Source organism: Pelodiscus sinensis, chromosome 3 (genome assembly GCF_049634645.1).
Source record: "Pelodiscus sinensis isolate JC-2024 chromosome 3, ASM4963464v1, whole genome shotgun sequence".
Lineage (NCBI taxonomy): Eukaryota > Metazoa > Chordata > Testudines > Trionychidae > Pelodiscus > Pelodiscus sinensis.
In genome coordinates this window covers 146,655,665-146,681,309 of record NC_134713.1, presented here as the reverse complement: position 1 = coordinate 146,681,309, position 25,645 = coordinate 146,655,665, and the positions used below count along the sequence as shown (strand labels likewise).

The following is a 25,645-nucleotide window of genomic DNA, read 5'->3' as shown; positions in this document are numbered from 1 at the left end:
TTACTATCCTTCATGCTGTAATTTCCGACCTGGTCCTGAACCTGGGTCGGTATGTGCATTAGTTTTTAGAGAGTTTTTATACCAAGACATTTCTTATTAAGATGTTCCATTACTCCCCTTTGGCCTACAGTCTGTACCCAGTGCCTCCCTGTGTCCTTCCATGCTTGACCTAACTTACACAATCACATAGTTATCAATAGGGCCTCTTTCTTGGCTCCTGTGTTACTGAACCAAAGTCTTGCTCACTAGATTGCAGGCCTGTTGCTGTTTGCATGTTACAGGCCTCTATTTAGGCCTGCTGACTCCATGTTACTGACCCTCAACTTACTACTATAATTAGGGACATAATTCTAAATCTCCAGTCTGCGTCTTTGATGACTACAAGAAACTGTGTGAAACTTCTGCATCACATGGCAGCTTGTACTTTCATAGTGCAATACACCAGGTTACGCTTGCACCTCCTGCAAACGTGGCTGGCGAGGGTCTACAATCCAGCCCATGCTAATATTGACACGGTGGTAACTGTCCCTCCCGAGGTTCTGGCTGCAATGGACTGGTGCCTGTAGTATAACGAAGTGTGGGGGGGAGTTCCCTTCGCCCAGCAGCCTGTTACAATGTAGCTGGTGATGATACAGGATGGGGAGCCCACCTCACCAAACTCAGGACTCAAGATATGTGGTCCTGTTTCGAGCAGTTGCTGCATATAAACATCAGGGAGCTGAGGGTGGTGCACCTGGAGTGCCAGGCATTTCTTCCTTGGCTGAGGGGCAATCATGTCTCAGTCCTGATGGACAACACAACAGTGATGTTTTATATCAATCAACAGGGTGGAGCTCGATCCTCTCCCCTCTAGCTCTAGACCTGTGAGACCTCTGCATCATGCATGTTGGCAGATATCATCAGTACTCCTCTGATAGGGTTCGAACAGAGAAGCTCCCCACACCTCAAACACAGATCTTCCATGCCATGAGGTGGAGGGATTGCAGGCTCGGCTGGTACAGATGACCCTGATCCAGCTCCTGAGTCAACAGGTCTGGCAGGAGAAGTAGAGCAATGGGGTCCTCCACTGACAGCACCATCAGGGTATACCAGTGTGGCTATGGCCACGCCGGGGCCATCGGAATCACCGATGCACTGTACCTTCGCACCCTTAGAACCTCATGTATGAGTGGGAAGGGGAGGAGAAGCATACAGGAGGCAAGGGATCCACTACATTATCATGGCATCTCCCACCGACCCCAGGCACTGGTCCATGTAAGAGCAAAACTCGTCGCATTTCTTGTTGGTGTCTGAGGCTAACAGGCCCAGGTGGGGAGTCTCCCACTTGCAGAAAAGAAGGTCCTTTGTAAAGCCGGGAATTAAAAACCTCTAGCGATGGAGATTCCACCACCTCCCTAGGTAACCCATTCCAGTGCTTCACCACCCGCCTAGTGAAATAGTTTTTCCTAATATCCAACCTAGACCTCCCCCACTGCAACTTGAGCCCATTGGTCCTTGTTCTGCCATCTGTCACTACTGTGAACAGCCTTTCTCCATCCTCTTTGGAACCTCCCTTCAGGAAGTTGAAGGCTGCTATCAAATCCCCCCTCACTCTCTTCTTTTGCAGACTAAGTAAACCCAAATCCCTCAGCCTCTCATAGGTCATGTGCTCCAGCCCCCTAATCATTTTGGCTGCCCTCCGCTGGACCCTCTCCAGTGTGTCCACATTCTTTCTGTAGTGGGGGGAGGGGAGCCCAGAACTGGACAGATTACTCCAGATGTAGCCTCACCAGAGCCGAATGAAGAGGAATAATCACTTCTCTGGATCTGCTGGCTATGCTCCTCCTGATGCACCCTAATATGCCATTAGCCTTGTTGGCTACAAGGACACACTGTTGACTCATATCCAGCTTCTCATCCACTGTAATCCCCAAGTCCTTTTCTGCAGAACTGCTGCTTAGTTGTTCAGTCCCCAGCCTGTAACAATGCTTGGGATTCTTCCGTCCCAAATCCAGGACCCTGTACTTCTCCTTCTTGAAACTCATGAGATTTCTTTTGGCCCACACCTCCAATTTGCTGGACCAGAGAGTCCCAGATTTAGAAGGTTCAATCTATAATTGTCTATATGGAATTTGTTGGTTTATCATATTACATATTCTCACATCCTCCTATTGGTTACATTTTCCAGTTTAAAATGGTTTGCTTCCTTCCCCATAGGATGTAACTTACATCACTTTAGCTAATTTATATACATGTAACTTACACATATAACCCCTCTGAACTTGGTCCACTATCTTCTGGTCTTACCATTTTTTCCCTCCGAAGTCCCTTCCATGCAATACATTACCATCTTGTGGGTAAAGTGCTGCCTAGAAATTATTGCCATATTTCAGGGGCAATCATGCCACAGCTCTTTAACCAGCCATTAGTTCCCTGCTACACGGCATACATTCTAAGGGATGGAGGCCTGGCCAGTAGGTCTCTGAATTACGTAGATATACACAGGCCAAAACTTATGTAGGGAGATGCATCCACTGTTGCATCCTCCACAGAATGGCTAAACATTGGCATTTACTCTACAACTTGAGTCTAAAATGGGGGTTGGGGAAAAGAGCATGAACATTTTTTACTCGTGGTTGTGGAAGAGCATTTGTTCTGTTATGTGCACATATGCTTGCGTAATCTGTTTTTGGGGAGTGGGGAAAGTATCAAAATCTGTGAATGTATAACGTTTTCTAATGGAATAGCTGACTTTTGAATGTACAGTTATTGACAGAGCATGCTGCCTTTAAAACTATAACATTCCAATCTAGAATTCTTTGTAGAAAATCTCTAGCTTTCTCCTCTCCTTCCCCCCCATCATCCAGCTTTTCCCATTTGTGGGCAAGAACACTGTTCAGCACTGGGCAGTTATCTGCATTTCATCCATGCAATAGATAAATGTTTAACACTTTATTCCTCTAGCAGCTGAAATGATAATAATTATTTGATCTGACATAAGTGACCGTCTGTGATTAAAATGAATAATTATACAGTAATTCCTCATTTAACACGTACCCGCTTAATGCATTTTTGCAATAGCACAATTTTTTTTTAGGGAATGTTTTTTGAATTACTCGACCGTCCCCGGAATAACACGATTTCCCCAACTGGCCCATTGCCGGCGGCTGCGCAGGGCTTCCCCTGCCTCCCTGCAAAGCAGCAAAGGATTCGCTGCACCATTCCCCACTGACTCCCCCTCGCCAGACGCCCCAGATTGCAGGCCAGTGGCTGGGTTTCCCCAGCCGGCCCATCACCGCCGGCTGCGCGGGGCTTCCCCTGACTCCCTGCAAAGTGGCAGAGGGTTCGCCGCTTGCCGCGCCATTCCCCAGCGATGCCTCCTCTCTGGATGCAGTGCAGATCCCAGCAGTCCCATCACAGGGGCATACTCCCAATCCAATCCCCCTCCCCTCTCCTCCCCTTCTCTTCCCAGAGCCAAACACCTCCCCTCCCTTCTGTAACCCAGACCTCTCTCTCCCCCAACCTTATATCTCAGTCCCAACAGACACCACCACTTGAAACACGATTCCCACCTTTTCCATTCTTTCAATGGGAAAATTGACCCCACGTAACACGTTTTCACTTAACACGATCATTTTCTGAAACATATCTATAGTGTTAAATGAGGAATTACTGTATAATCGCTTAAAGACAACTTAATTGGACACTTCTTTTATTATTGGGTCCAAACTCCCAGGAAGTAAAAGCTGTGTGGCAAGTTTCTTGCTACAGTTAGATGGACTTTGATATTTGTTTACCAAAGTGAAGGAAGTTGAAAATTGAGAGTCTCTAGTCTCTCTAAGTTGATCACTGATAAATGATGTAAAAATAGGGGTAGGGTTTGATAACAGAGCAGTCTTTCCCTCGATACAAAAGGAAATGTCAAAAGAGAATTAAATTCCTTTCTGCCTGAGCATTCTTGTCATGCTTGTTTCCTTCTATCTAAATCTATTAAACGGGAAATTGCAATCACAGGAAAAGAAATTCTAATAAAGTAAAATAAGATGGATTTTTTTGGGGGAGAGGGGACTTAGAAAGAAGGCAACAATTGCTACGTAAGACTCCAGAAATGTCTGATGTTAACTCTTTGTTTCCAGTCAGGACAGCTACCTACATTTGACTTTTTGAGGAATTCAAAGGAAGATCAAATTTTACTTGGCAGTCTGTGCTAGATATGGAAAGATGAATAAACTCCATTCTGATTAATAGGGACAAGGGCAAGTTTTGCAAATAGACAGAAGAGTAGGACAAGAAAATAAATCCGCTTTAACACCAGTGTCGCACAAACAAAAGATGCCACAAAAAATCAGCAGTGTTCTGATAAGACCTACTGTAATGCAGAGCAGAGACCATCTTTTGGTTCCTATAACAATAGATTCTGAAGACTTTTTCACAGTTGATCACCCTACTCAGAATGAGCCTTTAGAATCTTAAAAACTGGAGTTTTAAAAGTACCAATTCTAAGGGCGCCACCTAGTGGACAAAAATACTTGTGGCAATGTGTGGAACAATTTAAAATAAATTTTCAATTTGAGCTGCAGTTCATATATGCTGTGGGGTTTGTTCCTCCTTTTTAAAAAATAATTAATATTGTGTGTCCATTAGATCACACCCATTAATCTCACATAGCAAGAATAACTTTTATCTAGATGTTAATTGAAAATGTCAAAATATACTACAGGTTGAACCTCTTTAATCTGGCACCTGGGGACCTGACCAGTGCCAAACTAGATCATTTACCAAACCACAGGAGGTCAGTATTGTCTAGCAGCATTACCAACACTTCCACTGCTTGCTGGGCTCTTAGAAGACATTTAGGAGTAAATTAGCGTTAAATAACAGTACAGAACAACACTGAGAGCCAGGACTGGTGGTTGTAAACAAACTTTATGGGACCACGGGAAACTTGGTCACATCCATGATAAGTAGACCTATCACCTGGATCGATTGGTCTTCAGCTATCATTAAGACTGCACCGATCACTACACGTCCACCATTCTTCTCGCACTCTTGCCTTTTTTCTCCACGTTCGTCCAAAACGTTTAACAATGTCATCTTCTTGGAGGCTGACTGAGTGGTGTTTTCTGTTCTCGCGGGTACCACTCAGCAATAATTGCGGTCCACCTATTGTCCGTGAGCCATGCTGTGTGGCCTGCCCATTGCATCTTATGTCTGCTTTCCACAATAATATCTTTCATGCTGCTGCGTTCTCTGATCATTTCATTTGGAATACGATCCAGAAGGGAAATTCCCAACAATGCTCACTCCATTGCCCTTTCAGCCACCAATAATCACTGCTCTTCTCTCTTCGCCAGTGCCCGTGTTTCGCTGCCATACAACTTGGCTGGCAGCACTGTTGAATTGAAGCTATTTGTACATGTGGTCTTATCAGTTTTTCCTTTGAGAACATCCTTGATGGAATTGAATGCACACCATCCTGCCCAAATCCTTCGCAAGAGTTCTCCGTTCAGGTCTTGGCACATATTAAATACTTGGCCCAAATATATGTACTGTTCCACGTCTTTGATTTCTTCTCCTGTTATTGTTATTCGGGCTTTTCATAAGGTGTCTGATTGCATGTATTTCGTTCTGCAGCGGTTCATTTTCAGACCGACCTGACTGCTATTCTCTTCCAGTCTTCGTAGCATGCTCTGCAATTGGTTGGTGCTTTCGGCAGTTAATACAATCTGAGATGAGATAATGGTTCTCCATTTACGTTGACACCACTCCTCCAATTGATCTTGTTCATAACCATTTCGAGGCATGCAGTGAATAGTTTTGGTGAAATTGTATCTCCTTGCTTCACGCCTTTCTCGATTGGGATATAGAGGGGAGTTTTGAGGAGAGTAATATCTGTTGTAAATCCAGTATTCACTTCCTTCAACAAATTGATGTATTGCATGTTAATGCCCTGCTTTGCGAGCGCCTTTAATATTATGTTGAACTCGACGCTATCGAAGGCCTTTTCATAGTCGATGAAAGCAATGCACAGCGGAAGCTTGTATTCCCTCGCTCTTTCTAGGAGCTGGCTAAGGGTAAATATATGGTCGATCATGCTGAAATTTCTTCAAAACCCTGTCTGCTCTCTTGTCTGTTGTTCATCCAAGCTCTGCGAAAGTCTACAAAAGTTACCACCTTTGTAAAGAGCTTGTAAATGAGAGAGAGTAGGCATATAGGGCAGTAATTAAGATTTTCTCTATCACCCTTCTTGTGCAGCAAGATGGTATTTGACTCCTTCCAGCTTGATGGTATTTTTCCTTCTTCAAGATATCTACTGAATCTTAAAGCGAGGGCCTTCCAAAGTTTTTTACCTCCTGCAGAAATCATTTCTGACGTTAGTCCATCTTTGCCTGGAGCTTTTCCCTTCTTCATCTGGTATAGCGCGCTTCAGATTTCACTGACGATTACTAGAGGGACGGACGCGTTCTTCTGACTCCTGGAGCGCTGGGAGAGGGACATTGATTATTAATTTAAATAGTTCTGTATAGAAGTCCTTTACAGATCTCCTCCATCCCTGCTCTGTTGATTACTGTCTCTCCATCTTTGTTCTTCAATGCTGTTATGCTCAGTCTACACTGCGTCCATTCCTTCTTGCCTGTCCTGAAGCTTTTTTGAGGAGTTTTTCTTTCCGGAAGTTCTCAAAGTCATCCTTCAGCTTTTGCCGTATAAGCTTGCATAGAATAGAGTACCTGTGTGGAGTCGGCTTGTTCTGCAACTCCACTTCTGTAGGGGATAAAATAATTATTCTGCATGGATAAGAGGTAAAACAAAATCATTCACAATTTCCAAAAATAGCACATGCAAACTATTTAAAAAAAATTAAAATGTTCCAGTATTCTAGTAATTAAGCAGTCTTAAAGAGAAATAAAAATACCTCTGATGTTTTTAAAACTGTATATATGCCACATACTGTCCTAGTGCTTTAGTCAGAGTGCATGTTTTGTGGTATAAATATTTATCAGCATTCATTTGAATGACATAGATAATTTATAAATGATGAAGTCACAACCCCAAACTCATTCTGCTAAAACTTTCATAACATACTTCACAGGCATTCATGTATATTATCTGTACTGTTTCTTATCACTCTAACAGCTATCTTGCTTGAGTTGGGAGCTAGGGGTGTATTACTTTGAAATATTCCTGGAAGTATGATCTAGAAAGCTTTCTCTGAACAAAAAGGTGGCTCTGAAGCCCTGCCTGCTGCTGTCCTGGAATTTTGGTAACCAGAATTGTAGTTAAAGTTAGACTGCTTTATATAACAGTGCTAACTGGCCAGGAAGGTATCTTGAGAAATAGCTGGATTTGGCATTGAATTACACACTAACTACCACAACTCTTCTTGTTGCTAACTGGTATTAAATAGTCCTGCTGGTGTGGACATAGTGCTCAGATTTCAAAATTCATTGTAGCAAAGTCTGCTAATTCGCTAATTTTGCCATACATGTGGTGCTATAGTGAGTATTGAATTCTTGCTCCCATACACAATAGTCACTATGGCATAGTGGAACAACTCTCACTTTGGGAGAGAGTTAGCTGATGCTGTCATTAGGTGTCTTTAGGTTATTTGTCATTAGATGTCAAAGCAGGTTTAATAGGTCCACAGCCAAGAAGGGGGCATAATGGCTTGATAGACAGAGATGTCCTTTATGTTGACTAGGGGAACCATGCCAACAAGAACAATGCTTAAACTAGGGATGTGATAGTGTATACTGTTAAACAGTTAGTTGAACCTTCCTGGTTACATGCAAGCCCCCCACCACCACCACTCCTGCACTACTGCCTCTGTGTCAGAGGCAGTGAGGGGAAGCAGGCATGCACTGTATACTGCCTGGTGCCCCACCTCTGATACAGAGGCAGCAGCATGGGGGGCTGGCGTCTCCACAGGAGCCAGTACACAAGGGAAGCTGGCTTAAAATCTGGCTCCACGCGTGCACCAGTTCCTGCCTTCCCCTCCGGTGCTGTGGGGGTGGGATGGGGTGAACAGGTGGCTCCGTGAAAACCACCTCCTCCCCTCCATGTATGAGCCTGTAACCAGTGAAATTTTCAGCAGTTACATTTACCCTCCCCCCCCCATTTTAAATCCCGAACTTAAACATAACGTTTCTTATTAAAGGTATTGTCTTTTGAATGTAGGTTAGATCTAAAGTCTATATCTATCCTACTTTTCCATTCTCTTAATTCACAGTAGCTTAAGCACATTCTCTTCTACAAAATACTCCTGTAAGCCTAGGTTCTTAGTGCCTACATATTGTCTGCAAAATATATTCTTCTGCAAATATTGCAGAGAGGTTACCAACTTGAAAAGAGCTATATGCAAGCTTGAAAGCTTGTTTCTTTTACCAAGAGAAGTTGGTCTAATAAACATTACCTTACTCATCGTGTCCCAACAGCTTTACTGGAAACTGTTGGAACAACTAGTTCTAAGTTTATTGATCATTTTAGTTTTCTTACTATCTCTGTAAATGCAGAGGTTGGCTATAATTCCTTTTCCCCAGGTTGTTATTCTTTTAATGATGTACCTGAGTCTTTTCAAAAAGAAGATGTACCTTCCTTCAGAAACATTGTCTGAGGTGAGTGTTCTTCAAATGTAGACACACCTTTAGAGAGCTGCAGGCAGACAAACTGCAAATAAATTTAACCATGTTGTAAGCAGGGATAAAATTCTACTAAAATCAATGGGTATTTTGGTGTTAACTTCAGTAAGACATGGATTTCTACTCCGATGTCTCTAAAGGACTTCTCTGTGCTACAGTTAGAATTATGTAACGGGATGCAGTTATATAGTCTACGTTGTCAAGTTCTTTGAATGGTGGCCCTGTGGGTGCTCCACTCAGGTCTCGGTGCGTCCCTGTGCCGGGAATCGGAGATTTTTGGTAGCAGTACCCCTCAGGCTGCACCTGCACCCTCAGCATGCGCTCTTTGCCCTCTCCTCCCGCAGAGGCCACAGAGCACATGCACGATGCAAGTCCCGTCAGTTCCTTTTCAGCCGTCCCTGGCTGAAGACAGAGTTCAGCAGTGCTCTTCTTCCTGACAGGACAAATTGAAATCCTTTATTATTTTTAGCCCTTTACCTAGTTAATTTGACCTTTTCCAACATTGACTTCGCTGAAAGAAAAGAAAAAAGAAGAAGCGGTAGCCGAGGCGGCAGCAGCTTTTCCTCTCGTATGCAATGCCGGGTTCCTCTGGCTTCAAAAAATGCAGTTCTTGCAGAGACTCGATGCCTACCTCAGATGGCCATACCTCATGTCAAATGCCTGGGAGAGTCTCATTTGGCACAAGAATGCCCTTATTGCCTGAATGACAGGAAAGGGCAAGAAAAGACCACGAAACACGGCTCAAAACAATTCTCTGGGAAAAGTCTCCAAGGGACAAACCAGAGGAGGTGCAGCTGCAGCAAAAGCCCTCAGGTAGGGCAGCTTCATCAACCTACAAAGGCTCTTAAGCTACAAGGGCCTTCCCAGCACGCTCCCTGTCTGAGCTGCCTAGAGCCTCTCATTCCCTGGTGCCATCAGTTTCTGGTACTGCGGAGAAACACAAACCAGTGCCATCCAGGAGAGCTGAGGCACAAACTAAGACCGTCACATCAATGGGTGCCAGTGAGGCAGCAGTTTCAGATAAGCAGCATTCGCTTCCTCCATTAGCTCCCATGAGCTCTCCCTCTGCACCCAATCTAACTGGGCAGAGTGATTGTGACTGCCCTATGGCACCACAGCACAAGAAAGCACTGTGCAAAACACAACACCTATTAAAAAAAAAAAAATCTCCTCAGCCTGAGTCAAGAGGAGTAACTGCCTCACCATGCTCCACGGTACAGGGGCACACTAACATTTCACACAGTGGCCCCCATTCGCCTACACTGCTCTCCCTAAGATCTGATTATGGTAGCAGGCACAGAAGCATGCCATTCCTCCCCTGCTCTGTCACTAACTTTCTGACATTCATACAGGGATCACTCCATTCAACATCATCCCGTTTGGCCCAGCCAACCATGGATGTATCCCTCACATCAGCTCCCGCCTCAGTGGAGTCCTTGGGATACATGGCAGGGGTACCGACTGCGGTCCTCTCACACTTACCACTCAAGGCACACAGCCTCTACATCTAAGCAACACCGTGCCTCCAGACACTCACCTTCAATCTCTGCACACTCCTCACCTGCTCACCCACCCTCAGTAATTTCTCAAGTGGGTTCCACTGAGCAGGAAAACTTACTTCAGTCAGATTCAGAGACCGTCTCACATGAATCCAGGTCCAGGAAGGAGGAAGCAGTATTCAAGATCTCTCCTTTTCCCCTAGTGGATGACCTGAAACATTTTCAGGAACTTTTCAAGTGGGTAGCACAGTCACAAGACATTATACTACAACTTATTCACCATATTACAACCCTCAGCATCCCATTAACAAAGCTATCCTTGAACCTTCGGATGCTTTGTGGCAAAATCCAACCTCTGTTCCACTTGCAAACCAAAGAGCTGACAGAAAATATTTCACCCCTGCAAAGGACATGGACTTTTTATTTGCCCACCCACAGCCAAATTCGCTAGTGGTGGCTAAGAATCCACAATTTAAATCTAGGCCCCTTGACAAAGAACACACACGGCTAGACACCCTGGGCCGCAAAGTGTACTCTTTGGCCACTCTCCAGTTCCGCATAGCTAATTACACAGCATTGTTGGCTAAATAAAATCATGCCAATTATACTAAATTATAGGATTTACTGCAGGACCTCCCTGAAAACAGACAACCTCACCTCTAATCCATTATGAGGGAGGGCTTATCAATAGCTAAGACTGTTTTTCAGGCCGCTATAGATGTCGCAGACACAGCGGCTAGAACCACTGCCACAGCCATTGTAATGTGCAGGGCCTTGTGGCTGCAGTCATCAGGGGTCCCAAGGGAATTGCGAGCAAGGGTGGAGGAGGGGGGCTGGACTTGGGCAGGGGGCTGGACTTGATGATCTCCTGAGGTCTCTTCCAGCTCTATGGTTCTATGATCTCCCCATTGACAGGAAACAACTGTTTGATAAGAAAACAGGTGAGGTCCTACACTCTATAAAGGACTCTCGTACGACATTACGCACCTTGGGGCTGTACACCCTCCCCAGGAAGAGGCGTAAATACACTCCCTACCAGAAATCGAGGGATTATAGTTATAACCAGGGCTCGACAATTAGGGCAATCTTCTTGCCTGTGGCTGAGTAGATTTTAGCCCAGCACGGCGCTGCAGCACAATCTGCGCATGCACAGAGTGCCAAACTGTGTGACTGGCAAGCAGGACTCGCCGCCGCTTGTCAAGCCCTGGTTATAACCATTACAGGCAGCAGCAGAGGCCATATGATAACAGGCCCAAGCAATGCCCTAATAGGAGGAGGAATCAGCAAAACCAGTCCTCCACAAATCAGTCCACCTCTAACAGCCAGCAAATTTGAAGTTTTGGTCGGGGGTCTGAGCGACCACCCCATAAGTCCAGTGCAGTCCAATGTCACCTTTAGTCACTGCCTGAGATCTTTCTACCATCAGTGGGCCCAAATTACCACAGACAAATGGGTCCTAGAAATTATTAGATTGGGTTATATGATCCCCTTTACTTCCATGCCCCCTACTCATCCCCCCACCTCATCCCTCTTCAGGGACCCCTCTCACAAGCCCCTGTTATGGGTAGAAGTGCAGAAACTACTTACCTTAGGAGCTATAGAACCTGTCCCCAAAGAACATCGGGGAAGAGGTTTTTACTCCAATTATTTCCTCACAGCCAAAAAATCAGGGGGCTGGAGACCAATCCTCAACCTCAGGAAACTCAACAGGTTCATTAGCAACACAAAATTCAGAATGGTGACCTTAGCAACAATCATACCTGCACTGGATGAGGGGGACTAGTTCTCAGTCCTCAACCTACAAGACAAATATTTTCATGTGACTATCCATCTGTCCCACAGAAGATTCTCAGATTTGTCATGGGACAAGGTAATTATCAGTACCGAGTCCTTCCCTTTGAAAAGACTCGAGGGGCCGTAGAAAGGCCAAAGACCCTAGCCATAGTCATGGCCTTTCTCAGGAGACAAAATGTCGTCATTTTCCTTTACCTGGACGATTGCCTAATCAAGGGCTCTTCCTATCAGCAAACTATCATCATGACAACTATCACCAGGGAATGTTTTTCCCAACTTGTCCTACTTATCAACATGCAAAAATATAGCCCACACAAAAGATTTATTGGGGCATTGCTAGACTCAGTCATAGTGAGAGTCTACCTCCCCCCACAAAGATCCAGGGTGATCTGTGACTTTGTTAAACAGGTCAGTTGGGCCCCTTTCTCCATGGTCCGCACTTGCCTTCAACTACTGGGGCATATGGCGGCCACAACCTTTGTGGTCTTGTTCGCAAAGCTGCACATTCATTGCCTACAACATTGTCTGCAATCAACTATATACCAAGTTGACACAGCCTCACAAAGCATCTTTCGCTTCTTCCACCAGTGTTGCAGTCCCTTGAATGGTGGACATCTCCGAACACCCCCCTTGTTGGTATACCCTTCCACGGACCGGACCCTTCAGCTACTATAACAGATGCATCACTCCTGGGCTGGGGAGCCCACTGTGGTGCAGAATCAATACAGGGCACATGGGCCCAACACCAGACACACTTTCACATAAATATCCTAGAGCTCAGGGCCATTCGCAGGGCTTGTGCCCATTTCCTTCCCCTGATAAAGGGCAGAACTATTCGTGTCCTCATAGACAACACACCCTCCATGTTTTATGTCAACCGGCAGGGGGGTGCCCGATCACACTCTCTATGTGCCGAGGCAGTCAAATTCTGGAACTGGTGCATCAGACACCATATAATCCCAATGGCCATGTTCATACCAGGTCAACAGAATTTGAGCGCTGATAAGCTGAGCAGACATTTCCAGATCAGCGCACGTGGCACATTTCCAGATCAGTACAGTACCAATGTCCTCTTTTCAATCTTCTGCAAATGGGGCTTTCCAACTATAGACCTCTTTGCAACACCTCACAACAGCAAATGCCACAGGTTCTGCTCTCAGGCATGACTAGGCAAGAGGTCAGAAGGGTCACTTTCACCATCTGCTGGAAAGCTCCTCTACTTTATGCCTTTCCACCACTCCCACTTATTGCCAGAATGATCAACAGGATTCGATCTGATCGGGCCACAGTAATCTTAATAGCCCCAGCTTGGCTGAAACACTCATGGTCGATAGATCAACACTGCCTGTCGATAGATCAACCTATCCTTCTCTCAGCAGTGCTGAATCTCCTCACACAACACCATGGCAGTATATATCACCTCAGTGTCAAAACCATGAAACTCACAGTGTGGTTTCTTCATGGTTCCAGAATGAAGAACTTACCTGCTCAGACAGGGTCAAACAAACTCTTTTTAACAGTCGGCATCCTTCTATGAGAAACACCAATCAGAACAAATGGATGCATTTTTTTCGCCAATGGTACACGAGGCACAGTTTGCACCCCACCATAGTCCCCATACCTTGATACAACTAGAGCAACCAGAAAATCAGACAGGCTCTTCATCACGTGGTCCAGTCCATGCACGGGAACAGCAGTTTAAGCACAGCGCCTATCCAAGTAGATTGCAGGCTGTATACGTACTGTCTATGAATTTAGGGGCAGACAACCACCGCAGCAGCCCATTAGGGCTCATTCCACACATTCGATGGCCACTAAAACGGACTTCCTGAACAACGTACCATTGGCAGACATCTGTAGAGCAGCTACGTGGTCCTCACACTATACTTTCGCACAGCGCTATCCTGTATGCAAGGGGCCTATTTCCTCCACATCTCTAGCAGATGCAATCCTTCCTCCTTCCACTTAGAGACTCCAATGCCCACCTCCATTGGGCAGGTACAGCTATGGAGTCACCTGATTGGAGCTCCCACAGGGACACCACTCGATGAAGAAGTTACTCACCCTGTGCAGTAATGGTAGTTCTTTGAGATTTGTGTCCTTGTGGGTGCTCCACTACCCTCTCGCTCTCCTCTCTGCTTGGAGTCTACAGGAACTTCAGGTAGAAAAGGAACAGACGGGACTCGCGCCGTGTGCTCCATGGCCTGTGGAGGAGGAGGTGCTGAGTGCACAGGTGCGGCGCAAGGGGCACTGCTACCAAAAACCTCCGGTCCCTGGCGCAGGGATGCACTGAAACCTGAGTGAAGCACCCACGGGGACACAGATCTCGAAGAACCACTGTTACTACATGGATGAGTAACTTCTTTTGTAGATGTAAAAAAACACACCCCCAAACAATGTAGCTGTGCTGATAGAATCAGAGTATAGACACATCTGTGTTGACAGAAGAAAGCTTAATTCAGGGAAGTGGTATTCTACACCGAAAAATGCCTTCTATCAGTGTAGTCTCTGGAATGCAGGCTTATTACCCTTAGAATGCTTCCTGTGGTACACCCACAGAAAAGTTTTAAACCTGGTTTTCAATTTGTCTCTTCTGTACCCAATGGTTAACAACCTAGATGACAATTTGATAAGAGTTGTGGGGAGAAAATCGATGTAGAATTACAGAGCAAGTGAAACACATGCTGGCTGATATTTGACACTTAATGCTTTTTCTGAATATATTGGCTTTTATTTATGCAATTTATTTAATTTAATCTACTATATATTTGAGAGAGTCTGTTTGTTCGAGAACTCCTCCTAAACTGTAAGAGAGCTAGGACCCCTGAATTCAGTATACAGATGAAGAATGTTAAATATCAGTTAATTGAATAGTTGATTAAATTCTTATTGGTTACTCAACCATTCTATAGTCCCTGGGGTGAGGCTGGCAGCCAGTGCATGCTGGCCCCATTCCGGAGGAGCCCCCTTCCATTCTGCACTGCTGACCCTCTCTGAGGCAGCAGCATGGGGTGCTAGGTGGGAGCTGGCCCATAAAGGGAGACAGTTTAAAAACCAGCTCCCCTAGCAGATCAGCTGTCTGTCACCCCATGCTGTTGCTTCTGATATGTATGTAGTCTGTAGCGTTAACCGATTAGCTTTTGCTTATCAGTTAATAGACTATACTATTACATCCCTAATACAGATTCCTCTTATCATTACTTAAAGCAGTGTAAGGGTTTGATTGTGTCAGGAAAATGGGATGTGTCATACAGAAAAGAGACAGAATTACTAGGCAAAGGTGAAAGGGGCTGGCTGAGAGCACGCCCCCCACTTCCCTCTCCACCCTCTCTCCCTCCTCCGTCATCTGGAACTGCTTCAGCCCCAAGCCTCCTATTCCCCAGCCTCCCTTTAGGGAGTGGGGAAGGAGGACTGATGTTTTCCTTTCTCCCTCAATTCATCTGGGTACCTGGCTGGCTGTTCCCCTTCATCATGGACTGAAGGGAAAGTGTGCAGTTTGCTGCATTCCTCACTTTGGCTAGGTAGTGTGGCCGGGGGCGGGGCGGGGGGGGGGAGGACAGGGGTGGATGGACAAGGCAAACGAACTTGGACCAGCCCCAGCTGGGACATATCCCATGGACAGGTGCTTCTTACCTGGCTTCACACTGCTGTGGGGAGAGAGGACTGGGATAGTCTTCTTTTCCTGGGGCAGCCTGCATACTGAATCCCTCATCCCCACCTCCACCCCAGAGCAATGATTTCAATGAAACATGTACATTTTCATTTTATTTTCCAGAAAAACAAAAATTAATCGAGTTAAGGACTCAAACAACACCGGGTAAATCTTCTAATTAAACACTAAAGAGAATTAAATGTTTTAGCTGGTAGATTCTAAAACCAATCTCTTAGCTCTAATTGGCTGGAAACAATCAGCCAATGGTAGCTGAGAGATTGGGCTGGGAGACTGGGGGGTAGTGCAAGCCTCTCCCCGCTCCTGGAGTTGAGAGCCACATGGAGGGAGCAGCCTGCAGTTTTAAGTGATGTGGGGCTGCAGCAGGCAGGGAGCCCAGCCTGCTTTGGGGGTGCTGCAGGGCTGCTGGCCAGGAGATGCTTAGGCAAGTGTCTCCTAACCAGATCCTGCTGCTGGCACCCCTCCCACGCCCCAACTCCCTCCCCAGTTCGCCATCCAAACCCTCTGCATTCCCCTGCCGTAGGTCACATCTCCCTCCCAGTCCCTGCTCCCCCTCTTTACACCATTCCTCTAGGCTAGAATCCTCTCCTGCACCAACATTGCTTCCCAGATCCTACATCCCCATCCCTGCTCCAGGTCAAAACCCCCTCCTTCACCCAAACTCACTCTCTCACACTGTCTCCTGCATCCCAGTCCCTTACCCCATGCGCCCTTCTGCACACAACCTCCATCCTAGACCCTGCACCCCCTCCACAGAAAAGTGTGGTCCTTGACCGCTTTCTAAAATCTTGGAGTGGCCTCCCACCAAAAATTATTACCTACCTCTGGTTTAAAAGTTAGTGATCCTCTCTCTATAATATGAGGGGAAATGTTTATAAGAAGCATCCAGCTTTCATTATAAACCACCACATTTTGACACTTTGGCATAAGGTTTGTTCTTTGGTCCCACTTCTGGAACATCTAAAATCCAACTTAGGCATACTGACAAAAGCACCAATATTGGTAGGTCAAGCTTGAATCCTGTAACAAGCTTACTAGGTCATACTTTTAGGGAGTGATAATTACAAAGAAAATTAACAATCCACTTGGCAACCTGAAAGATCAGAAGGCAAGAAGTGTACCTCTACAAGAGTAAATAATGTAGGTTAGATGGAAATAGTTTTACATTTTAACTGATCATTCTGAATCAACTGCCAGAATTCTGGCTTTAAATAGTTAGGTCATTTGTGATATTTTGTGAAATTAGATTTTAATGGTTATCACTGCGTAATATCATCTTGTCCTCCACTCTGTCTATCCCTCTCTTCTCTTGCATGTGACAGGATCATCTATGGGGCTCTTTATACAGCAAGCTCTTTTGTTTATATATAAATATTAATCGGATTTAGCTCATGTTTTTTGCTTTTAAAATCTTGTACACTGGTGTGCTGAAGATTTAGCTTTTCTGTAGCTTGCTTTATAAATTTCAGAAATATAACGCAGCTTCCTTTTTGTCAGGCATGATGGGCTATTTGTTCTGAGACACACAAGAGCTACTAATGCTAATTGCATCCTTCACAAATCATCAAACTTCGAAGATATTACCTCACAAAAAGGGTAGAAAAATCGTCTCAGGATGTGTGTGTTTTGGGTGGATTTGTTTTTATCAACCAATTCTATTGTCTATGGATCATTTTATAGGAAAAATATGAATGAATACCATACTACTTTTTTTTCATTTAACCCTTTGTACACTGCAGAGATCGTGGGCTCTGTGCAGCCTCAGTTATGTTCTGCAGTTGCTAGGTACTAATGATTTCTGTGTCCTTAGCATGTGTTTAACTGACACTCTGGAATATTCCACTGTGTGGAGGATTAATTGAGCTGTAAATGAGAGGGAACACAGACCATTTTAATAGTTTTGTTCTGCTCTCTCATATCTTTGAAGGAAAAGTGGTTGCTTTTGTTTTACATGTAGAGTGACGCTAATAAGTTTAGTGACATTGCTCTATTCTTTCTTTTGGTAGGATTTTTCCAATTAAAGATGTACCTGCAGAGCCTGAAGCCCTCACTGATTGGCTATATCAGCGGTTCATTGAAAAAGAGGATCTCTTGTCACATTTTTACAAAACAGGTAGAATGTTGTTTCCCATAAGAGAATACTTAATTTGCATGTCTATAATAGCTTTCATGCAAGGATCTCAGAATATTTTTAAGAAATATTAATTACTATTCACAACACCCTCATGAAATAGACATTTGAGATCCATGTTTTGTGTAGGGAAAGTTTATAAAGAAATGAATGGTATACAGAAGACCAATCAGGAGCTTCTGTTCTTCCTGCCTCAGTGCACAAGAATAAAGTATGAATGACATTGAGAAGTGGAAAATGTTAAAAGAAAATTCTGTTATTAAACATCTCATACATAGACTATAGAACTCATTGCAACGGCATGCAACTAAGAGCAAGAATTTAGGAAAATTCATAGAATCTTGGATATATATACCAAAAATAGTAAGAGTGAGTACTTACAATTTTTGGAAGGGATATAACACTTCAAGGCTTAATTTTTAACTAATAGGGTTCAGCTGAGGCTTCCATGAGGAGCAAATTAAATCACATCTGCCCACTGTGGGTTTTTGCAACTTCCTCTCATGTATCTCGTAAATAGGTACTGTACAGAACAAGATATTGGATTAGCTGGTCAGTGAGTCTGATCTACTATAGCATTTCCTATGTGCCTAAAACATAAGGAGTCTGTGATTTGCCTAAGGATTCACAGTAAAACAGTAGCGTGGAACTCTGCGGTCCCAGGCCAACTGCCAGAGCCTGTGCTGTCCCTCAAAACAAGAACTAATCTCTCTCTCTGTCTCTCTGATGTTAAATTGTGTTTAATCGAATAGTTGATGGAATTTCCATCGACTGCTGCGTTACTCAGTAAGAGGGGGAACTGCAGAGGAGTGGTCAGCAGGGCTGAGATTGGAAGGCCCCTCGCAGCCAGGGACAGAATCATAGAACTGGAAGAGACCTCAGAAGGTCATCAAGTCCAGCCCTCTGCTCTAGGCAGGACCAATACCAACTAAATCAACCCGGCCAGGGCTTTGTCAAGCCGAGACTTAAACACCTCTAGGGATGGAGACTCCACTACTTCCTTAGGTAACCCATTCCAGTGCTTCACTACCCTCCTAGTGAAATAGTTTTTCCTAATATCCAACCTGGACCTCGCCCACCACAACTTGAGGCCATTGCTCCTTGTTCTGCCATCTGTCACTACTGAGAAAAGCCTTTCTCCATCCTCTTTGGTGCCTCCCTTCAGGAAGTTGAAGGCTGCTATCAAATCCCCCCCTTACTCTTCACTTCTGCAGACCAAACAGACCCAACTCCCTCAGCCTCTCCTCATAGGTCAAATGCTCCAGCCCCCTAATCATTTTGGTTGCCCTCTGCTGGACCCTCTCCAATGCGTCCACATCCTTTTTGTAGTGTGGGGCCCAGAACTTGACATAATACCCCAGAGCTAGCCTCACCAGAGCTGAATAAAGGGGAATAATGACATCTCTGGATCTGCTGGCAATGCTCCTCTTAATGCAACCTTAATGCCATTAGCCTTCTTGGCTACAAGGGCACACTGTTGACTCATATCCATCTTCTCATCCACTGTAACCCCTAGGTTCTTTTCTGCAGAACTGCTACTTAACTGGTTGGTCCCTAGCCTGTAACAATGCTTGGGATTTGTCCTTATTGAACCTCACCAGATTTCTTATGGCCCAATCCTCCAATTTGTCTAAGTCACTCTGGATCCTATCTCTGCCCTTAAGCGTATCTACCTCTCCCCTTAGCTTAGCGTCATCTGCAAACTTGGTAGGAGTGCAATCCATCAACTTATCCAGGTCATTAATAAAGTTCTTCTTCGAGTGACCCCGTGGGTGCTCCACTCTAGGTGTCAGGTCCCCTCCGAGCCGCGGTGCCGGGACACTTTTCATAGCCGTGCTCCGCCGGCTTGTGCATGCGTGGTTCACCAGGACAGCGTTCACGCCTTTGATCAGCCGCGCATGAGCCGGCAACCGTCAGTTCCTCTCAACCGCCTCAGGTCGCAGTCGGAGCTCCCTGATCTCTCTTTACTGATGGTTTTAGATAGTTCTCTACTGTAAATAGTTAGTTAAAGTTTAGTGTTAGTTGTGTTCCTCTTTCTTGTTCTTCTAAAAAAAAAAAAAGTTTACTCTCAAGACTGTTCAGTGAAAGCCATCGCAGCTAAGCTGGTGAAATTGACTACCCATACGGGGATTACACAGGCATTCCTTAACTGTGGTGACAATGCCTGGCTCAACTGGGTTCAAAAAACGCTTAAAGTGCCGTGAAGCCATGCCAACGGCTGACTGCCATGACACTTGTATCAGGTGCCTGGGGGAAACTCATGTCCCTGACAAGTGCAACCATTGTAGAAAATTAACCTCAAGAGCCCGGAGGGAGCGGGAGATGAAGGTCAGAATGTAGATGTTTGACAAGGCATTGCAGCCTGATCCGATCCCTCCTGCGACCACAAAAACCTTGGGGCATAAGAGGAGAGCGGCTTCTCCGGGATCGGCTCTCTCCAAGACAGCAAAGCCATCCCCAACGCGCTCTCTCCCTGCGGCAGCCACAATGTTGGCAGGAGCTTCCAAGGTGACCCCCGGGGGGTCTGGTAACCTTGCTGGGGCTGGTAGGAGAGAACCCCCACCGCCCAGAGGGAGATCGGCTTCAGCGCCGACATCGGGAACGGCGCCGCAGCTGGCCAGCAAGTCTGCATCGGCTTCAGCAGCGCGCTTCCTGAAACTGACAGACACGCCGGTGCCACAATTGACCAGCCTCTCCGCACCGGCTTCAGTGGCACCTAATGCATCAGTGCCTATCCTGCCTGCCCCGGCGTCAGCACCGCCCCTTCCAGCACCGGCATCTGAACCAGAACATGTTGATGCCTCAGGCGCGGCACCGTCGTTAACCTCGGCACCGGACGACATACCGCAACAGCTGACTTCTCCAGCACCGCTTCACTTTCATTCGGTGCCTGGCTCCCCCATGCCTCTGGGGATGGATGGGACTTCTACACCTAGAAAATCATTATCCAAGACCCATTATAGGGACAGATCCTTTTCTCCAGCTGTTTCACCAGGAAGACATGATCGCTATCGTGCTTATGTGTCTCCCTCACGGATTATGCGCAGCTGGCATGACTATAGGGATGCAGTGTACTTAGACACACATCGGTCCCGTTCACGATCCCGTTCACCCTCCCGATTTTCGAGGTACGGGTCTGTTAGACGCTCTCCATGTCGCGTCTATTACATCCATCATGGTAGTGCACGTTCCTCTCGGCACTCCTCCTCGTCGCAGTCTGAGCGCTATTATGACCGCTATTATAGATCATATTACGATCGTCCCCAGCGTGACTATACTCCATAATCACGCAGGGGATCTTCCTGCGTCCGCCAATCACCGACAGCAAAATACTTACCTCACCGATCACAGCCATTACACCCACCGGCTAAGAGTCCAACGATCCAGCTAGACCAGTCTGAACTGGAAGAGGGACAGTTGTCTGAAGCAGAAGACCCTAAGCGGGAGACTCCTCCAGCAGACTGTTCCTCGTCTTCCCCGGATGAGGCGATATGCCCGATTGACATCTCTCCACTGGATGATCTGAAACACTTTCAGGATCTCTTCAAACAAGTGGCGGGCACGCAGGAAATACAGTTGGCGGATGTTCCGGTTAAGAAAAATCTCCGTCCACAACAACGTGCAAAGATCGCGTTACCAATCGATGACGTGATAATGGAAGTGGCAGATGAGATATGGCAAACCCCAACATCGGTTACCCCTACGAGTAAAAAGGCTGACACAAAATATTTTGTTCCGGCGAAAGGATTGGACTTTTCATTCAATCACCCCCAACCTAACTCGTTGGTAGCAGATGCAGCTCAACATAGGAATAAGGCGCCACAGTACAGAAATACCCTTCCAGACAAGGACAATAAAAAATTAGATATTTTTGGCAGGAAAGTCTACTCCTCAGCCACACTGTTGTTACGGATTGCAAACTACTCAGCCCATCTATCGAATCATAATTTCGATAATTATTCGAAGTTAACAGAGCTGCTGCACCATCTTCCAGACAGCAAGAAGCCACTCCTGAAAGCAATAGTTCAAGAAGGGTACGCATCATGTAGTACTGCACTACAGATTGCCATGGATGTGGCTGACACAGCAGCTTGAGCCTCTGCTACAGGTATTGCCATGAGGAGATCATCTTGGTTTTCATCAGCAGGGGCTCCAAAGGAGTTGCAAAATAAGGTTGAGGATCTACCGTTTGACAAACTTAAACTCTTTGTGGCAAACACTGATGAGGTCCTCCATTCGGGGAAAGATTCACGTACAACTCTACGTACGCTTGGGATGTACACACCTTCCTTCAAACGGAGACGTTATTTCCCTTACCAACGGAGATATGATTTCAATTTTTCTAGACAGCAGACATGTCCCTTCGACAATCAGCGTCCTAGACAGCGCCCTCAGCGCAAGCGGCCACAACAGAACCGTTCGGCTAATCAGTCATCGACTAAGCAGCAAATTTGACTTGCTTGTCGAGGATGCAAGCCAACTGCCTTTAATCAACACGGAAAATCATCATCTTTTTCACCATCATCTACGCTCATTTTATCACCAGTGGTCTGCAATCACCACGGACAGATGGGTGCTAGAAGTAGTTCAGTCCGGCCTCTCCATCCCCTTTCTCTCTATTTCCCCTACCACTCCCCCTACCCCGTCCCTCTTCAGGGACCCCTCTCATGAGAAACTGTTGAAGCAGGAAGTTCAATGCTTGCTTGCCATTGGAGCGGTAGAGGGAGTTCCCAAACAGTTCTGGGGAAAGAAGTTGGGAGGTTGAAGACCCATCTTAGACCTTCGAAAGCTAAACCGGTACCTTCGAAAGCACCGTTTCCAGATGGTAACCTTATCAACCATTATTCCGTCGTTGAACAAAAAGGATTGGTTTGCAGTCCTCAACTTGCAGGACGCCTACTTCCACATGGAGATTCACGTGGCGCACAGGCATTTTCTTTGTTTCCAGTTGGGGAGCGAGTATTATCAGTACAAGGTCCTACCATTTGGTCTAGCATGTGCTCCCAGAGTTTTCACCAAAACATTAGTGGTGGTCACAGCCCATTTACGCAGACTGGGGGTGACAATATTTCCTTCCTTAGACGATTGTCTCCTCAGGGGTACGACATATATGGAAACATGTCACATGGTTCGGACAGTATCCGACGAATTTGCGGCTTTGGGCCTCCTCATAAACTCAAAGAAGTCATCGTTAGTTCCCTCCCAAAACCTCATGTTCATAGGTGCGTGACTCGATTCAACTGCAGCGCGAGCATATTTACCAATGGAACGTTTTACGGCAATCAAAGAGCTGGTACACACCGTGGTGCATGCTCCAACAATTCCCACATGTGTCTGTCTACAGCTGTTGGGACAGATGGCTGTTGGGACAGATGGCTGCCGCCACCATTGTAGTGCGCAATGCAAGGTTACGTTTTCATTGCCTCCAGCATTGGTTGGCCACGGTTTGCATCCTGTCAAAGCACACTGTCCACAGGCCAGTAGTGGTGCCACAGTATGTCCGGGATTCCCTACAGTGGTGGGTCAACCCGGCCAATCTTCTCACGGGCGTTCCATTTCATCGCCTACAACCCACAACACAAATTACTACAGATGCCTCCCTTACGGGTTGGGGAGCTCACATGGGCAATCTCACGGTTCAGGGACGTTAGTCGACACAAGAGATGCTACTACATATCAATGTGCTCGAGTTAAGAGTGGTACGACATGCTTGCAAACATTTCCAATTCCACATTCAGAATACAACGACCAGGATTCTAATGGACAACATGGCGACTGTTTTATATCAACAAACAAGGGGGTGCCCGATCCCGTTCTCTTTGCGCAGAGAGCACTCGTTTATGGAATTGGTGTATCGCCAACAACACCGTTCTCACAGCATCCTACCTTCCAAGCATCGACAACTTAATAGCAGACTCTCTCAGCAGGCGTTTTCCTCACGACCACAAATGGGAGGTACACACAGACGTGCTGACTCGTGTCTTCTCTCGATGGGGATTTGCAACAATATATTTGTTCACGACAGAACTCTATTCGAAATGTCCCACTTATTGTTCAAGAGCCAGGATAGGACGCCACTCCCAGGGGGATGCCTTTCTTCTCCACTGGGGGACATCGTTACTATATGCCTTTCCCCCGGTAGTATTAATTCCCAGGGTTCTGGAAAAGATCAACATAGACGAGGCCCGGGTAATCCTCCTAGCACCGGCATGGGCTCGTCAGCCTTGGTTCTCAATGCTCCACCAGATGTCAGTGAGAGCGCCGTATCCTCTGCCTTCTCTTCCAAATCTGTTGACCCAGGACAACGGGTCCCTCGGGCACCCGAGAACCGAAGTTCTGCACCTCACCGCATGGATGCTTGCTGGTTCACCGACTCCGAACAATCATGTTCTCAGCGAGTCAAGCAAGTGCTGATGCATAGTCGAAAAGAATCCACACGAACCGCTTATGCGCCTAAGTGGTCAAAGTTCCAAGCATGGTGTACGGACAACAATGTAGACTCGCGTTTCGCAACCCTACCTTGTATATTGGAATACCTCTTGCAGCTACATGACAATGGCCTGGCTCTTGCATCTCTACGAGTGCACTTGGCAGCAATCAATGCCTTCCACCACAGGGATGGCGATTTTTCCTTGTTCGCTCACCCTACTACAGAGAGATTTCTGAAGGGGCTCTCGAATCTCCATCCCCCGCGGAGGCCTCCTCCACCCTTATGGAATTTGGATCTAGTCCTTCAAACTCTGACTCGTCCCCCCTTCGAATCCTTAGCTACAGTGTCATTACACCTACTTACTATCAAACTGGTATTCCTCCTAGCCATTACTTCGGCTCGCAGGGTGAGTGAGAGAGCAGCTTTTATGGCCTCACCGCCCTATACAGTTTTTTCGAAGGAATCGATGACACTGAGGACCCATCCGGCGTTTATTCCAAAGGTTTCCTCTGAATTCCACATAAACAAGCCAGTGGTTTTGCCATGTTTCTTTCCGAAACCCCATACCTCAATACAAACAGCACAGTTGCATACGCTGGATGTGAGAAGATCCTTAGTGTTTTACATTGACAGAACATGGGATTTTAGGAAAACAGACCGTTTGCTAGTATCATTTGCGCGACATTCAAAAGGGCAACCACTAACTTCTCAGAATATCTCGAAACTAATAGTTTCATGTATATCCATGTGCCATTCGTTACGGGGGAAGCCTCTCCCTTCTCTTCCAAAAGCTCATTGAACTAGGGCAGTTGCTACTACCACGGCCTTCCTCAGTGGAGTGTCCTTTCGTGACATTTGCAGAGCAGCAACATGGTCTTCTAATGTGACTTTTATGAAGCACTACGCTATAGTCGATCAGCTTGCTTCAGATTTTTCTGTGGCTACAGCGGTACTGAATCGTGCTGGTAGTCTTGATTGCGGAGCGCTCTGATTCTGTTCCGTGTACTGCTCTGGAGTCACCTAGAGTGGAGCACCTACGGGGCCACTCGAAGAAGAAAAGGAAGTTACTCACCCTGTGAAGTAACAATTGTTCTTCAAAATGTGTCCCGTGGGTGCTCCACGACCCGCCCTTCCTCCCCGCTCCGGAATTTTCTTCTTAATTTGTCTTTCAGATGAGCGGGTGAGAGGAACTGACGGTTGCCGGCTCGTGCGCGACTGATCAAAGGCGTGAACGCTGTCCTGGTCAACCACGCATGCGCGAGCCGGCAGCGCACGGCTATGAAAAGTCTCCGAGCCGCGGCGCCAGGACGGGACCCGACACCTAGAGTGGAGCACCTACGGGGCACATCTCGAAGAACAATCATTACTTCACAGGGTGAGTAACTTCCTTATATCGAACAAAACCGGTCCTAGAACCGAACCTTGGAGCACTCTGCTAGAAACCGACCACCATCCTGACATCGAGTCGTTGATCACTACCTGCTGGCCCCGGCCTTCTAGCCATCT

The 25,645-nt window shown here is 46.3% G+C and overlaps 1 protein-coding gene across 8 annotated transcripts in view; it reads left to right on the top strand.

The window, feature by feature from the left end:
- The window catches only part of LPGAT1 (lysophosphatidylglycerol acyltransferase 1), a 252,317-nt gene that overhangs the window by 124,027 nt on the left and 102,645 nt on the right, over positions 1-25,645 (top strand). For 5 of the 8 annotated variants that reach the window (XM_075925141.1, XM_075925139.1, XM_075925138.1 and 2 more), the window contains one exon: positions 17,585-17,691. The exons of the other annotated variants lie outside the window; for them this stretch is intronic. In XM_075925141.1, coding sequence (XP_075781256.1) covers positions 17,585-17,691 — 107 coding nt within the window. The remainder of the gene's footprint in view (positions 1-17,584; positions 17,692-25,645) is intronic. 8 annotated transcript variants of the gene reach the window in all.